Source organism: Diplotaxodon limnothrissa, linkage group LG22 (assembly GCF_057381915.1).
Source record: "Diplotaxodon limnothrissa isolate DT_005_m linkage group LG22, D_limnothrissa_male_GT1.1, whole genome shotgun sequence".
NCBI classification, from domain to species: Eukaryota; Metazoa; Chordata; class Actinopteri; order Cichliformes; family Cichlidae; genus Diplotaxodon; species Diplotaxodon limnothrissa.
Window position 1 is genome coordinate 27,007,617 of NC_140616.1, and position 17,597 is coordinate 27,025,213.

A 17,597-nucleotide genomic window follows, 5' to 3' on the forward strand; every position below is an offset into this window, starting at 1 on the left:
TGATATGGTATATTACCAGATATAGTTTCTTGACATTTTTTTTTTGAAGGTCACCTTTGACCTTGAGTGCTAACAATGAAGGTCAAGGTCAAATGCTTACCCACCCTACAGACTCATGCCTCCCAAGGCCTGGTATATTGCTCTGAAGTTTGAAGGTGATCCATAAAAAAATGTGGGTAATATAAAGTTTTTACTGATTTTCACATTTGGTGTGATCTCGACCTTTGACTTGAATTTGGTTTCTACCATCACACTAACTTTGGAAATGACAAAAACTCTGGATGTTAGGCTGCTAGCAAACATGCAAACAGACAGTCAGACGAACCAATAAACACCCTCCCTTCCTTCAGGTGGAGAATCAGTACTCTAGTATTTTGGAAATGGACAGACTGAGATAATAATCAAACACTAAAATACTTATATATATACTGGATGCAAATACCTCTACATACTGATAAGTGATGTTTTATGCGTTGTAGATGACCGTCATCGAGTCAAGCTCCACTCCCTCCTTGCAGATCCCAGCTCCGATTATGTCAATGCCAACTACATAGACGTAAGTTACCTTTACTTTTATTTTTCCTTCTGCGTCACCTCATACTCCCACATCTCTGGCCTTGCTGATCATACAGCTCTGCCTTAAGAGCTCATATTAGTTGTCTTTTATTGTTTTTGTTAACCTGGCGCTTGACCAGCAGTCACCTCCCCATGCTGTCAGCTAAATCCGAACTATCATTTAATGACTACATCCACAGCGTACCATAATATCTATGTGTGTTAGTACATGTAGGCTTTGAAATGAGATTTTATCGCTATATCTCTAAAGTTCCAGCAAGAGCCTATAAGCTCTGAGCAGCAGGCCTTGCCCAAGTGCTTTTGTAAGGCAATATTGACCATTGAAATTGGACCCAATATAACTCAGTTGATCCTTTCATATACTTTCAGATTTTGTGATCTCACCTACAGTTCAGCTCGAATGAGTGTCTCAGGGAGCCTCTCCAGTCCCAGCAGCAGTTTGCTCTCCCTTGAGATGCAATCTCTGCAGCTTTGCATTAGATGGAGCAACAGTGTCTGAAGGACTTTTCCTTCAGCGCAGGTCAGGCTGTGAGCTCTGCCGCTCACTCATAAATAGAAGGGTCACTTCAAGGGGACTCTGAAAAAGCTCTCCACAGTCTTCCCTTCATGTAGTCTGCTGAAGTATTAATCTCAGGTTTAATATGAGCCCGTATAATAGGCTGATTGCTCTGTCGCACCCTTTGTTTTAGCAATTGTTTTGTGAACAAAAGAAAACGTAAGGGGCAGATTTGTGGTTGTGGTCGCCTGACTCAGCATACGCGAGTCCCATCGGGTAGAACTGTGTGTGGCCACTTCATCCCCTTTAGTGCTCCATGATGGCTCCATTAGAACGAGTGCTCCAAGGACCTTTGTGCCATTAACTGTGCAGGCTACAGCACCACTTGCATGTCATGCCAAGACCCTTGGCTCAAAATACTGCAGTGAAATGATTCCAAATGATTCATGGAGGAGGCCAAGGCTGGAATAATGGAACATTGCTTTTTTTAAAGGTTAAACTGAAAAGTTTAGTAGTCTTCTCACTCATTCACGTGCACATTTGCATGTCTTTCATTTTGCAGGGGTAGCAAGACATGACATTATTTTGTAAAATCTTTAGATGAACCTTGTTTTTGCCATCTAGGCTGACAGATGTAACTCCAAAAGATGCAATTAAATTTCAGCGGACTTTGATATTCTGTTAGGCACTCGGGAAGTGATGCCAGCTTTCGATTAAATGGAAGTTTGAGAATGACTGAGCAAACCAATCAAAAAGCTCGAGATAAAATTCTGGTTTAGCAAAAAGCTCAATATACCATATTTATCATTGTCTCGCTTGTCATTGTGTGTCACCTGGGGAAGGCAATCTGACCAAGATTATTTTGCATGGTACTCAAAGCACCATTAAAGAACAATTCCAGTTTCATCAGCTTAGTTTATTCAACTTTCAGCTGCATTTAGAATGTAATTTAGTTTTTGGCTTTCTCGATTTGCAATAAAGCTGCAAATAGTAACACAGTACATGCAGTGTTTAGCAAATGTATTAAAACCACCATCCAATGTACGGTTTATGGAACAGTTGCCCAAAATTAATAATATTGGTAATTACTATTATTTAATATTTCTGCAATGGTTAATCCACCAGTATGCACAAGCCCTTTAATCAAAATGATATTTTTAACCTGTAAAGATTATTTTGGCCAAATGCTTAGTTTTATTATAAACTGTGACTTTCAGACTAGTTTTGTTGCTCAAACTTTTTTTGCAGTGTCTCTGTGTTCCCAGATCTCAGCTTAGTTCACCATAAAATTAACACAGAAACTATTTTCTGCCTTAAAAAACCTGGTATCTTTGTTACGTTAGACTGTCAAAAAGTCAACACAATTTTATTAATTTAAGGCAAAACTGTGGTTATGGTATATATACCACTCCACCCTCTTCATTTGTTTTCTCACACAAATTTTAAATAAGAATTTATCCAGACTGGACATAACTTCTATGGAATCTCTAAATTCACTGCAATTTTATGAACAATTCATAGCATGTATTGAGTAACATTGTGTAGTTCCTAAGGCACCATGTTCCCTCCTTCTCTGCAGAACCTATTAAAGTGTCATTGATGTTATTAAGAGCTTGGATAATGCTGGGTTTTTACTGCTCTCGGATGATGACCTGCTGCTGCACTCTTTTATCTTTTTTGCCCGTCTTTAACAATCTAAGTAAAGACATATGATTGAACTTCCCATTCTCTTCCTGCAAGACAAATGACTAAAGGACTGCGGTTGCTATATAACAAGAGTTGGCCTTTATCGCAAAAACATGGAAATGAAAGATTTCTGGACATTATTCTCTCCACAGGTTTCCAGTGCAAACTGCTTTCTAACCATTTCATAACCCTTTTCTTCTGGTCTTTAATCACATTAACTAGCTCTTATTTCCTCCCCTACTTTCCTTCTATATCTCTCTCTGTTCCCCACCCTCCCTTGTTTTCAACCTTTTGGCATCTCTTAGATTCGGATAAACAGGGAAGTAAGTATCTTGCTTCTCTTCTGCTTTCCATCTTCTTCTTTTCATGCCGCCTCCTCTGGCTCTCCCTGCCAGCCCTCCACGGCTTTTCTTCTTCTTTTCTGGCAGATCCTCCTTTGCTTTTCCTCTCTGAGCTGCTGAGCCTTTCCACTTTTAGCCCTCACTGTTCCTCTGAGTTTTAACTTTTTTCTCCCAAACTGACCGTAGCAGTCTCATCCATAGTCAAATGCTCACCTGGAGTTTTTGCTTAACATCAGTCTCAGTTTTTTTGTATAAAATGGCTGATAGAATACTACAGAGGAAAAGAGACGAGGTCAAAGCTCATGTTTATACACACACAGTATGACAGGAGGCATTATAAATATATACAGTGACAGTGAAAAGTAAAGAAAACCCTGCTTTTCCAGTGGTATGAGAGCCCATATTTATCAGGCATCTCAGCGTAAGATAGTAGGTGCAAGATCACACTAGAAAACAAAAAAACACAATTATCTTCACAAAATACATGTCATCGTCGGCTCGACTAAAAGCTAACCTGGTAGTAAGCCACAAAAGCACACCAAAATAACAAGCTTTCTAACTGCCTGTCATAGATATGCACATGTTGATGAAACAGCTGAGCTTGATGCATCTCTGCTGTCGCAGCCTCGCGGGCTGTCTGGCTCTGGGCTCTGACCCGTTTCTATATAAAATCTCAGACTTTTGTTAATTTACGATATCTGACTGCTGCGACCTTGTTTCATATCACAGCAGGTCATCTTTGGGTTAATTAATCACACAGGAGAAGAAAAAAGATGAATATTGTAATTAAAGATGTGAAAATGTTATTTGACAGTTGTGTGTGTTGTGTCAAGTAGTCTTAAATCATCCATATTAGCTAAATGTCAAATCTATTTCATGGCAATAAGCAAACAGTTTACTTCCTGAACTATACCTGAAGTATAGCTACAAAAGCATCTGAAGCTGCACGTCTTCAGAAATCAAAACGCTAAATGACACGTCTGTCAAATCAAACGCTGACAGAACAATGAGTTCGCTGAAGTGGTGACGAGAACTTATCTGAATTACATTTTGCAGGCAGTTTTTACCTGAAAGCAGCAGAGAACTGCTTTTTAAAGTATTTATTTAGAGAATTTATTGCAGTGGAGAAGATACTTCAGTGGAGTCAGGACAGATAGAACAGATGGGCAACATTATAGTTTGATCCAATTTTAGACTCCTCACCCCGAAATTCAGTCATATATCATCAATGTTATGATAGTCTGCAGTTAATAAGGGCAGTTCTGTCCAAATTTTCAACCATGTATGAAAGCTCTGCATGAATTGATGGGCAGATGCTGTTTTGCTGTTCGAAGTACTACTGAGAGCAGGACACACATGCAACAGTAGGAGATGACTTCCAACAAAGCGATTCACATTTTGCTGCTTCCTACATGATTCGAGTAAAAAGAAATAGATTTTCTAGGAAAGGCTTTCTATTTACCAATACCAGCATGAGGAAAATGATTTTAACGGGAGTGTACATATTAGGAGCTGTTTCTTTTTTTAAGATAATAATAAGATTGGTGCAAACATCTTGTAGCAGCTTTTGAGTGGGATGTACTGTAATTGTTCCATTTACACAAAGAACTCCACAGGATGTTTCTCTCTGGTTTTCTTTCAAACAGGAATAATTTGTGTCCCCTAGAATCTAAAATACAATAGCAAAGTATTGAATATAATATGAGTAAGATTTGCTAAAATATATACTTAGCCTTTTTTTTATGATTAAGTAGCTCGTCGTACACCCGCTGTTATTTTGTTTCTCATGCAACTGCTTTACAAATGCAGGCCGTGGTTCTCGGCTGAATTGCTTATTCTCACTGTTTTGCAAGGAGGACACAAAAATGTCTCTGATGTCCTTGACTGCTATCAGCGAGGATGATTAAAGTTCCTACGGGATTCTGATATGCAGTTCTGAGATGCATGATGAGTATGAGTTCATTTCACGAAGGCCTGGTTTTCCTTGTCACAGGTTGTAGTTGGAACGAGCCAAATTTGTCAAAGCAAAACAAACTGAGAATCGTTTTTTCGTCTTATTGTGATGGAATTGATACGCGTTCCACGTCTGCATGTCTTTACTTTTTCTTTTCAATCCATTGTGAATTCACATCGCTTCGTGTTTTTCTGCTTGCCTGCTGTTGGAAACTGTGGTTGCCAAGGTGACAGACAGGAAACCGGTCAGCTCAGGGGAAACTCGGCAACAGAGGCTCATGGGAATGGGTTCGCTGCAGTCTTTCGTAGCGATGACCATCCATCTCGGCATTGCTCTCCGGCATGACAGTTATGGAATGTAATTTGTGTTCCTGCTTGCTCAGTAGTGCATACATGTATATGAGCTCGAGGGGCTACAGGGACTGCGCTCTGTGTGTGTCTGTACAGTATTTTTACAAATGTTTACTGAATACAGCGGCTGCAATCACTTTACCTGCGATTCATGAGAGAGCGCACTAATCTTAATTCTGGGGATCTATCATGCTCGACTACTTTGCATTCAGCACACAGGTCTTTGCCTGGTGGAGGGCCAGAACGCCACTAATAGCCTTCCAGGCCGTGCACACTGTATCATAACTGCACTAATGCCAAGCAGAGCAGAAAGGAGACAGCCAGATCAGTCAGTGTCACTCAGGTAGAATTACTCCCAGAGCTGAAGATCGCTCACTTGTCAATCTACCTTTGATCAGCAGCCCAGGCTGCATGCAAAGCAGCACACACTAGGCTGCCTTTGAAATGCAGCTCCCTTGCTCTGGAATGAATGACCTGGCTCGGAGACAGGCAGAGAGAAACTTGAATCAATGCCATTTCTTCCTGCATTATAATTCAAGTGAGATTCTTCACCCAGAGCTAGGGCCCAAAAACAGTCCAAAGAATCTTTGGCTGGTCAAACACACACATACAGATTAGTTCTCAGAAAGATCTTCAGTCAAAGGTGGAGCATACCGCGTCCCACCAAGGCCCGAGCTGGTCCCAGAGTTCACGTTATCATGTATCCCTGTAATTATTAACCCTCTGTCTGATTTCGTTTTTTCTTATCTCCACTCTCTGTCCCACAGGGCTACCAGCGATCAAACCACTTCATTGCCACTCAAGGTGAGTGTACGGCACGAAACCCAGCAGCAGTGTGTCACCGCTGGTATTTCAGATTGTTTGCAGCGCACTTTGCACAACAGCAGCCCAGCTGACAATATGAAAATGAGTTAGCTGAATTAATAATGTGTAAACAACAAGGAGCCCGTGTTGCATCACGTTCACATCTGGATTTCCACCACAAACAAGCCTTTTCCTCCATCTGTGAGAAACGCTCTCGGAGCAGCCGACTGTACCCGTCAGTCAGCCGACACTGTAAACTGCTGAGTGTCGCTGTGTCTGAAGTTCTGCTTCCGTCTCTCTCCTCCCTGCCATCTGCATGTGTGGCACAACATCTCTCTGATGTAGTTTTGATTCACTATATAGGCTGCATTTCCCAAGCGGCACACTCAGGCACACCCTCACTCAGAGCGAGACAGAATGAAAGAGAGACATGCACTGAGCGAGAGAGCAAGACGTTTTCTCTGTTCTCTGCCGACTCTGATCCTGTTTATTCACTGAATGTGTTTTTCACTCTGTAATCCCCCTCTGATTTCTTCCCATCTTTCACTTTGCTCTCAGTTCTGCCGCTTCTCAAAAGTAACCTCTGAAAATTTCTCTCCTTCTCTTTCTTTAACGTTTTGCTCTTCGTGCACACACGGGCGCAGGCGGGAGGTGGAAGGGGTGCCAGTGTGACTTTCAAGTAGAAGTAAAAATTTACTTTGGGTTAAGATGTGGTTGAAAATCAGTTCACAAAATGAGAATGAATTGAAGAATGAGACAGAGGAGTTCCTTTATTTTGGAAATGAATGCTCCGTGCTCATTTCCTGTGTGTCCATTCACCCACTCTCCCTCCGTTCAAGTCTGCTCTACTGTCCTGCTGTAAAATCAAAGCTAAATGCCCCAAAATAAATCTTTTAAAACAACTATGAGTTTATTAAAACAGCTGGGCAGACCAATAAGCACCTTTACTTTAACACTTTCACTTTACAGATGCAAATATGCAGAGTTTTTCACTGCAATTCCCCTCACAGGGGCATCATGTCACAACAAAATCCCAGGAATTGCCAAATATAATCATAGCCAGTTCAGTGGGCTTTCCTTTTTTAAACCAAGTCAAATGTACAGCATCTCCAAAGTCACACATTTACCACTCCCTGTGCTGAATACGGGACAGTTCACATTTCACTGAATGTTGACCAGAAAATGAGATTTGTCGTGACTGCTGAAAAATGTGGAGCTACATGTTGTATTATTCTTAGAAAGAACTTTTTGTTCCAATGTAGAATTTTTGAAGACACTATAGAATAATATTAATAATCCTGATAAATGTACCCTAAAATTGGGCACTCCTATAGTGTTATAAATGTCTATAAGGCAGTAAATACACAGCTGTCTTTACGTAGCATTTTGGGAGCGATTTTGGACTCGGAAATATTTTCTGCTCTGAGTTTTCTGTTCAGTAGAAGGATGGTTCTGTCAGGACTGTTACAATCCTGACATGTTAACAAAAGGACATTTTCCACCAACTCCTGTTGATCCAGAGAATAGAGAGTAGTGATGTAATGAGGCAACTGTTGTTGTGATTTGGGACTGTACAAATAAAACTGAATTGAAATTGAATTAAATGTACTTTGGTACAGGATATTATCAAAACTCTGTCCCGCATAGATAAGGTTGTGTCGCCCTCTGCCTCATACACAGATCAGGACTCTCACTCTTACCTGTAACTGTTTCTGTGTCTTCACCTTGACTTGACTTACACTGCAGCTCTGCAAGTAGTGAGCCACAACAGATAAAACTAGTTTGTCGGAGCATCTTTGCAACACTGGTTTAACACATAACTGTTCTATATTGTGGAAAAAAGCAGTAAAAAGAATAATCGAGCCATTTTTTCAAAAACATTATTAAGCTCAATTGAATCCATTAAACTATGATCAGCTCTTATTTGTTTCCCTGCTCTAACCTAACATGAGTTAATTTGACTTTCCAGTCTCGCACAAATATGATGCACTTTTAAAATTCTTTTTTTTTCTGTTGTCATTGATGGAGAAATAAAAAAATAGCTCCAAACTCTGTAGTTGATGCTCAAATTCAATTAATTAATTTAAAATGGAAAATAACTGATTATTCTCTGATATCCAGCCTTAGGTCTGACAACCTTAGACTTTATCTTTACCTCAGACTTTATCAGCGCTTTACATTGTAAGTTGTTAAATGCAACTTACAGCACAAAGCGAGACATATTTTTGTTGAGAAAATTACTTTTTGAATATATTAAATATAAGTTTAATGAAAACTAGCTGCTATAATTGCCTGTGTCACTATTAACTTAGTGGAACTAAGTTTAATCATGCATAACTTCAAGCAATAATTCAATTTAAATGGTTGTTATATAAAAATATAATTTCTTATTGTTTTTCTCTTCTCCTATAGAGTTGTGATGAAGGCATGAAGAAAGAAATTAGCGATAGACATCAACACTTTTTTTTTAAGCAGGTCTTAAAGTTTTGTTTCCTGGACACTTTCAGCATCACTCAGTGGGGACTCAGTTCTGAAACACATTTGCTCTTTAATGATCAGAAGGTTGCTGCTTTATTTGCTGTTTGCTGAAAGTCTATTTTATCTCCGTTTTCAATTGCAGTCTAATATATTCATGAGTTTGGGTTCCTAAGTTACCATATGTTTGATTTTTTGGAGATCTGAATCTATCTGAATTTCAGGAGCAGGACCACGCCTCCAAACACGCCCCTTCCGGTTCTTATCTATATATGACACCCCCCCTTACCCCCCTTATTCTACAAGCTGTTCGCTCTTGTTTTTGGGCCCTACCCTTCCTCCCCTTTATCAATTCATTCACTTCTCATTAGTACATAGGGAACTGCCGCCAGTCCCCTCCGAGGCCTTCCCCAAACCGCAGCTCAATTCATGTTTAAGCCTTTTTCTACTAAAAAAATGCCATCAACCTAAACTGAGGACTTGGGCCCAGGTAGTACATACACAATCATAATCAATTCATTAATATGTAAAATGTAAAACTAGCTGAAATTATAAATAACACTATGGAAATAAGTTATAGTTGAGGAGGTAACAGCATTACTTTAGCTGTGAGACTCATGTACTGCAGAGCAGCGGTCCCCAACCCCCGGGCCTCGGACCGGTCCGTGAGTCGTTTGGTACCGGGCCGCGAGAGTTGAGGCTCAGGTGTGAAATGTATAGTTTTCAGGGTTTTTATCAGTTTTCAGCGTTATTTTGTTATCGTTTTTATCGTTTACTCGGTTTTCCTGGGTCTTTTCGGTACCGGTACTGGTTTTATTTTGTTGTATTTATCCGCGACACCTTAAAGGCCGGTCCGTGAAAATATTGCCGGGCATAAACCGGTCCGTGGCGCAAAAAAAGGTTGGGGACCGCTGCTGTAGAGTGTACGTACAGTGACTCATCATTAAAGCTGCAATTTGCCCCTCACACTCTGCACACTCCTAGCATCATGCTGTGCATACGTGTGCCGTGAGCCCCGGGTGGTCAGCTGTGGTGATGTGTTGGGTTTGATTTGTTGTATCTTAGATGAGTCGTAAGACAGCTGAGCTCTTGCAGCAGGTGCTTTGGGCTAGCTCTCTATTATGTCCAGGGGAGCGGGAGGAGACGGGTGATAGGAGAGGCAGACAGGGAGGAGAAATGCTAAGTGTACTCCACAAACTCCGGTCCACAGTGGCAGTAAGTTATGCCGTGCATACAGATTTACCCAGCTGCTGGGCTCAAACATGATCCATCTCTCGCCTGACTGTCCCCTCCCTCTGGTGATGTATTAGTGCGCTTCTGCTGAAAAATTATCATCTCGCATATCTAATACACATAAAATAAGACTGCAGCAATCGCTAACAGGGGGGCGAGCCATGAATAACCCGTGAGGAGGAGGAAAAACAGTGGTTAAAGTAGCTGCCCACGTGCGCACTTTAAAACGTACTCAGGCTGGAGCTGACTCACCTTGGGTTGACTGGAATCAATACAGACCAGTACACGGCTGTTACGAAAGCCAGAGCTCTTGTCATGCTCTGATTTTAACAGGCAAGTAACGCTGTTCCTCCTCCTGTTGTCTTTGCATGTTTGCCCTGGGGCATGTAGTCAAAGGCATGCTTTTTGATTCCACAACTGTGCAAATAAAAGCTGTGAAAACAAGCACTGCTTTATATCTCTTTCTATTTATTTACCTGTTGAAACACAAAGCCTCAGAAACCCTGTATTGCCTTTCTCATTTAATTTTTACACAAATTAGAGTTATTAAAAAAAAAGAAAAACACCTGAAGCTCTCTGCCCTCTCTCTCCTTTGGCAGGACAGACTTTTGAAGTGCCTTTTTGGTAGCCAGTGTGTACAAGCATTCATTGTTTCAGCTCTTTCAGATATAAACTTTAAGGGTCACTGGACTTCTTGAAGTTTGTGGAAAAAACTTCACTGTGTTCCTTGAACTCTACCTCAGCAGTTTCTCCACTATGTGAGGGGCACATTGCTCTGCTGGGAGGGTTCTGCTGCCGACAAGTCATTGATCCAGGGGGTGGAGCTCAGGTGGGAGGGTTGTATGGAATTATGCTTGCAGGAATACCAGGACCCAAGGCTTCCAACCAGAACATTGCATTCTAAGCAAGCGATTAAGTGATCAATGTTTTTTCACATCACACACTGTTGTTTCTCACACAGTTGACTTTAAACAGTCAGGCTGCTCTTTTTAATCTCAGTGTCAGGACATGAAACTACCTGACATATCTACGTTTGGAGATCACAGTCAAAGGGGAATATTTGAATTCGTTTGCAGGAGTTTATTAAAAGGATTTGGAGGCTTAATCAATATGACCATTACAGAAAGTTAATTTCTGACCACCCGCACGTACAGTGCATCTATATTTCTATTTCCCAGTAAATCTGTGAATCTGCTGAGACAAACACTGGTGAACTGTGGCCAGTGAGTTTGCACGGACGGACTGGAAGGTCAGATAAGATAAGATATTAGAGAAGATAAAATAATATAAGATAAACCTTTGTTAGTCCCACACGTGGGAAATTTGTTTGGCCACGGCAGAAAGTGGGTAGTACAAAGTTAAGAGCATCACACACAATCTTGAAGTCCATTATCATATGTGCCTCAGTGGAAGTTTTTGTGTTAGTCCCAGCTTTGAGAGGATTTTTTTTCACTTCGTGTGTGCTTGTTCTTTCCTACATATATCTCAAGATTTGAATAATATGTACTTAATATGTATGTACACATATTACAGCTTAATAATATGTATACAGCTGACACAGATAATCGTAACGAGACAGGGCAGGAGCAACACAACATGACGCATACTGACGGGAGACTGTCAAAGTAAAACAGGAAGTACACAGAGGCGCAGACAGGAGGAGAGAGGGAGCACGGGGAGAGCACAGACATAACGGGCTGGGGGAAAACATGGAATAAAACACGGGGGAAACGAGGGCTCACAGATACACAGAGGGGCACACAGGGGGTAAAAGTCACAAGGGGAAGTCAAATAAGGAACAAAATACAAATATACATGAAACTAAGAATGCTGGGCCAACATGGCCCAGGATCATGACAACTTTATCAAGGAAATAATTGCATTTTAAGGGTATTTCCAGTAGCTTTTTTTAAAAAAATGTATTTGCTGCTTTAAAGAGAATTTCAAGCAGTGTGTAGTTTGTGGTTTTTTTGTTAACCGCTGCCAAAGTGTGGCCCACTCATGTTTTGTAACATTTTCTGGACAGCAGTGAAGCTCCATGCAAAGAGGACTAAGATGTGTAAGAATCTGATTATGCAGTCATAGCTTAGTAGTAGTGACTCTTCATTTCGTACAGAAAATGTCAAATATCATCAGCCTGATGATTTAAGTGTCTGTGAGGTTCAGTTGTGATCTCGGGCCCAGATTTACACAGGAAAAATTACTATGTGGATGTTTTTGCATACAAAGACATTTAGAGCAGTTACATGAAAGAAGATGATATTTCTGTTAGACAAACTGTGTGGGCTGAAATGAATCCATACTTCGTTCGCTGAAATACATGTAGTGCGTTTGGCAGAGAAGTCAGTATGAAGGAGGACCTTGTGATATTATTAACACAACAGTGTAATGAAATCAATGAAAGTGTCATCTTCTCCTGGAAGCTGTGATTTGTGTCAGCCACTGGTGCCTGGGAAAGGCAACACAGAAGCTTATTTGCACAATGGCGGAGGATTTGTGGGTGTATTGAAATGACATTTCTCCGTAGTATTAGAACAGAGAGCGGGCAATAGTTCATGAATGACACATTGTTACTCTATTCCCTGGCATGGATTACACACTGCCTGTACATTGATGGTTATTGCTGCTATTTTCTCTGACTTATTATCATCTCTCTTCCTTCCATATCGTCCTCTCTCCTTCTGTAACTTCTCTTCCTCTTCCTCCCTGTTTCCACTCTTCCACTTGTAACTCTGTTGTGTATCTCCTCCTCCACAGGCCCCAAGCAAGAGATGATCTACGATTTCTGGCGGATGGTTTGGCAGGAGAACTGCTTCAGCATTGTCATGATCACCAAGCTGGTGGAGGTGGGCAGGGTAGGTTTCCCTCGCCTTTGTCCTGTGACCTCTTTAGCCGCCTGTGAAGATGAATGGAGAGATGGATTCTGAAGTTCCCTTTATCAGGGGCTATATATTAGAAGAGCTGCTCCACTCTGTTTTTGTGGGAGGAAATGGCAGCAGCTGTCTGATCATGAGGGATCACCTTTTACTTTGGTGGCTGTGGTCCAAGGTCAGAGCTTTGAATTTGATGAAGGCCTATGGTGAAGTACTGGAATACAGTAGACGCTTATACTCTTCCTATCTGCTGAATGCAGAAAGCTACAGTTTGTACTCAAAATGTATACAAAAGCAACTGTACAATTCCTAAAATATCATAACTAAGAAATATACCTCAGTTAGGGAAGCATTATTAGTAGTGAACAGAAAAGGGCATACTGTTGGGATACCACAAACTGTTATACTACAGTCACACCAGCAAAAACAGCCCACAACACAACCAAACTTACTGCAAAATGTTTGCAGTGATCTCTTTGCCTTTGAAACGGTTCCTCGGGCACATGATCTACATCTTCAGAGCAGCTTTGGTGCATGAGGACATGTCGGTTTGCAGTTGAATGAGAACAAATTGCTGATTACATGCAATTTGGTTTGTTGTAATACAACAGTGAACTGTAATAATTTGGCATCTGTTGCAAACATGTTGCAATCTACACAGAAATTCACATTAACTGTATACATTCAGAAGCTCATACAGTTGAGAGAGAACTTCAGAAACTCTTCCACAAAGAATGACACACTTGCTGCAGGACAACTGCAAAATGGCATAAGTGCAGACAGTTGCTCCACAACTTTGCCTTTATATAGGAATGCGACCAGAATACAAACAGCTGGCAACCAGTTAAGTTGAGTCCCCAATTTTAATGTTGCAGTGATCAGCAGAGACTGGCTCAGACTGGTTTGTCTGATTTTATAAATTAGAAGGCAGTCCAAGTGGCACTGCAAGTAGCACTGTCACTCACCTTGCAATCGAAAGTGGTTACCCAGAAGTTGAGGGTGCCGCATGCTCAGGCTTTGGGCAACCATTTGGTCACAGAAATTACTTGCAATTGTTTGCTGAATGTGAAAAAAATCAATGCAATTTCTGGGCAGCAATTTGTCCCTAATTGCAGGGAGGTTGCCATCCCATTTTTACTCTCATGTGACTGAGCTTTTAGGTAGTTTTCTAAGTAGTTTCTTGGGTTGCTCTAATGAAACCTAAGAAATATCTTAACCAGTAAAGTAATTGACTGTTTGCGGTTGTTAAATATTTTGTGTGTAACTATTTTATATTAATATGTATTTCACCCTAAATATGATTGAGTCTGTAGCAAATCTTACTATGCTTAGTTAAAACGAACATTTAGATTGACATTGCTTTAGTGTAATGTTTTACTTCAGTACATAGTAAACAAAAATCTTGTGTCAGCTCAGGTTAGTGATCGTATTTAAGTTTTCATTTTTTCTTAACTTTACAGTCTCTGGATTCTAAATTAGCTAGCAAGTTTTGTTAGTTAAATTAGCTGTGTTTAGTAATGTGTACATTTCAATAGACTGTTGGCATGACAGATTACTGGAAATAATGCTTTGAATCATGAAAATAAATGAAAGGCCTGCACCTCACAATCTTCTCCACAGATTGCTTCTCACTCATTTTAAACTGCAATACATTTCAAGCAGGCTTTTAGAATAGAAGTTACAGTTTAGCAGTTGTTTCCCTTCCAGAAGCATAAATGAAACATAAAGCATGGAACGGCATCTCTTTTTGTGAAATTCAAATAACTTTCCAATCACACGTCGAAGCAAGTGTCGGCCAGGGTCACATATTAACAGGGACAAAAAAATATAAAAGCCTGAACTGTGAAATAATTAATCAATTTTAAATTTCTTTTATGAAACCTTCTGTCAATTAAAAGAATTAAGAAATATAAATGTGATTTTTATTTTAAGAACTTGTTCTACATCCAGCACTTTTGTACAATTCAAAATACATTGTGCTTAGAGCAGGGCGATATGGCCAAAAATATTTATCACGATATATATTTGAAAATTTGCGATAACGATATAACCGACGATATAATTGATGCGAGACAAAATACAACTCCACAACATTACTAGCGCAAAAAGACAACCTTCCATTTATTTTCACTTAAACAAGAAGCTGGTTTTTATGTACATTAAAGCTTTATAAAAATGTAACAGTGCAAATGCAAATTCCTTGCTGAAAGTTTAACCAAAAGGCATTTCCAGTAGAAATGGGCTGACATATCCTGAGCATAACCATGTATAATATCCACTGAAGTTAAAAAGAGGTGCTTTGCAACATTAAACTGCAGTGTGCAGTACGCATTTTTCGGACCATAAGGTGCACGGGATTATAAGGCACATTAAGCGAAACAAAGCAGTCAGATAAATCAAACTTTATTAAACTCATTCTTCTTGCTTCCTCCACTTCTGTACCATTGATTCATTAATATTGAATTCTCTGCAGCTGCTCTATTCCCATGTTGTTGCAGTATATTAATGACTAACCTCGTATTGTGGATGGATTATCTCAGTTTTTCTCCTGACTGAAGTTTGGTCCGTTTACAGCATCCTGCCATGCGATTGCATTTGTCTCTAACCATGAAGAACCTTCACGTTAACTTTTATAAGTGGAAAAGTGTTAGTGTTCGTCCTCCAGCTTCACTGTTTATGTTATGCTAACATAGCTGTGTCGCTAGCGATCACGTAGCACATCATTATATACCAGCTAGGGTTGCCAACCGTCCCTTAAAATACGGAATCGTCCCGTATTTCGAAACAAAAGTACACGTCCCGTATTGAGCTAATAAGGGACGCACTTTGTCCCGTAATACAGTGAGAATCAAAAGTAGTCTATAAATGTTTATGGAATTAACACTTTGTTTGAAAACATAATTCCCAGCCCCTCTCCTGCTTTGTGACCAATGAGCTGACAGCACACTTATGACAATTCGAGTATGACAATTCAGATTACCGCTCATCTCATTGGTCGAGGAAAGGTCGCTTGCGGAGAAAATACCGGAAGACAACAGATGACCACAACAAGAAGCATGGCCAACAGGGGAACAAACGCCGACTCTGCGGTGCAAGTCTCGGACGACAGTACACCTAAAGCTGGGCAGACACTGTGCGATTTTTTTCAGTCACGTTATTCAGCTCCTGCTCAAACTGCACGATTGACTCGCAGGGGTTAGAAGTTCGTATGCCACGATGTACTCTCACACTATACCGCCCGATGCTCTGATGCGACCTGAGTGCTCACACTGTGCCTCCATAACATGAAGGTTATAACAGAAAATCTGTCGCTCTCTCTCTCTGTCTCTCACTCACACAGACACACCACCACCATCAACTTTGCTAAATTGCTAATGAAAAACATGATCAGGCAGCTGTGATTGAGCAGCAGTGTAAATCCAACTATTTTCACGGTTGTTGTGGTCGTGATAATTTTGTGATGCCACATCGAAAAGGCTCGGATGAGCTTTCCAAAGTTGTGCCTCCATCGCTTGTGTCCAGATCACACGCTGCACAGCCGTGCTGCAACGTCTTTTTCACCAACGTTTACGTTTGCGCGTGAGCAGTGTGAGCGCCTGTGGTGACACCCTCACGAGCGATTGATGATCGGGAGCTGGTCGTGAGGTGTTAATCACTTCTCGTTACCCCACGTATACTACACGACGCACGATGAAGGCCAAAATCGGTCCGATCACTCAAAAATCGGCTCAAAATGGGCCAAAAATCGCACAGTGTGAGCCCAGCACTAGAGCAGCAATGTTTGTTCCCCTCAGAGAAAGGGAAGAATGGGAAAAGGAAAACACCTGGCTGGAAAAAGTTAATATGGGCATGTGCAATGAATATCAGCGCTATGTGGCCAGAAGTGTGATAATATAATTTATTTTGTGTAATAAACAACTGCAAGGATAGATGATTACAACAAATTGATGACTAATACATAAAAGTAATACATAGATGAATAATGATGATGAGTTATGATGCGTAATCATGGGAACAAGCGGGTTTACAAACAGGAGCAGCTGATTAGCATTAGAAAAGCTGAAATAATACCTCAACTGAAGCCAATTGTACTAAATGCACTAAATGTGCACTGTTACAAGAATATTTTTCTTTCTATTGTTTTCTATTATTTTAAGTTAAGCAGGACAGAGTTCTTTTAAAGAAAGATTTACTTATATTCTCAAAAGTTAAGCATGACAGGCTTCTGTTTAAGAAAGAGACCTGTTTTACTGTGTTAATGTTGTCATTTTGAGCTAAAAATAAATGGCTAAATGATCATTTGTTTCCCATGTGTTCATATCACAAAGAATAGAATATGCATCTACTTAAATCAACTTCAAGTCAAATGGTTAAAAAAATAATTTCACACACAAAAAAAGAGCTAGAAAATTCACCACACTGGGAAGGGTGAAGACAACTGGGTCGCCCGGCCCTGGCCACGAGGTGTCCCTTATTTATTTTTCAGGGAGTTGGCAACCCTAATACCAGCTAGCCCAATTTCAGTAACCCTACAAACGTCACTGCTGTTTAGTTTCCTGTCTTCATTTATGTTGGAAGTGATAGCAGAGCTGTACGTTTGATTTTTTTCAGAAATCTCTCCGTCAGAACGTGCTATATCATGCTTAGGTAACTAGCGAAACTAGCGAGCTAACTTCCGCTAGCTTCCTGCTAACTTCTAACTCTGTTAAATGTAATACATTTTGTTTTCATGGATGCCTGGAAGTTAAACTTTATAGTTACACCTGGTAAAGCAGCAATGCTGATCGTTTTATTAAAGATGAAAGAATT

General features: G+C 40.4%; 1 protein-coding gene across 1 annotated transcript in view; it reads left to right on the top strand.

Moving 5' to 3' along the window:
• LOC146610073 (receptor-type tyrosine-protein phosphatase U-like) overlaps positions 1–17,597 on the top strand; it is a 259,644-nt gene that overhangs the window by 220,307 nt on the left and 21,740 nt on the right. The window contains exons 19-21 of the mRNA XM_085346904.1: positions 480–556; positions 6,171–6,207; positions 12,673–12,770. Of these exons, the coding sequence (XP_085203030.1) occupies positions 480–556; positions 6,171–6,207; positions 12,673–12,770 (212 nt within the window). The remainder of the gene's footprint in view (positions 1–479; positions 557–6,170; positions 6,208–12,672; positions 12,771–17,597) is intronic.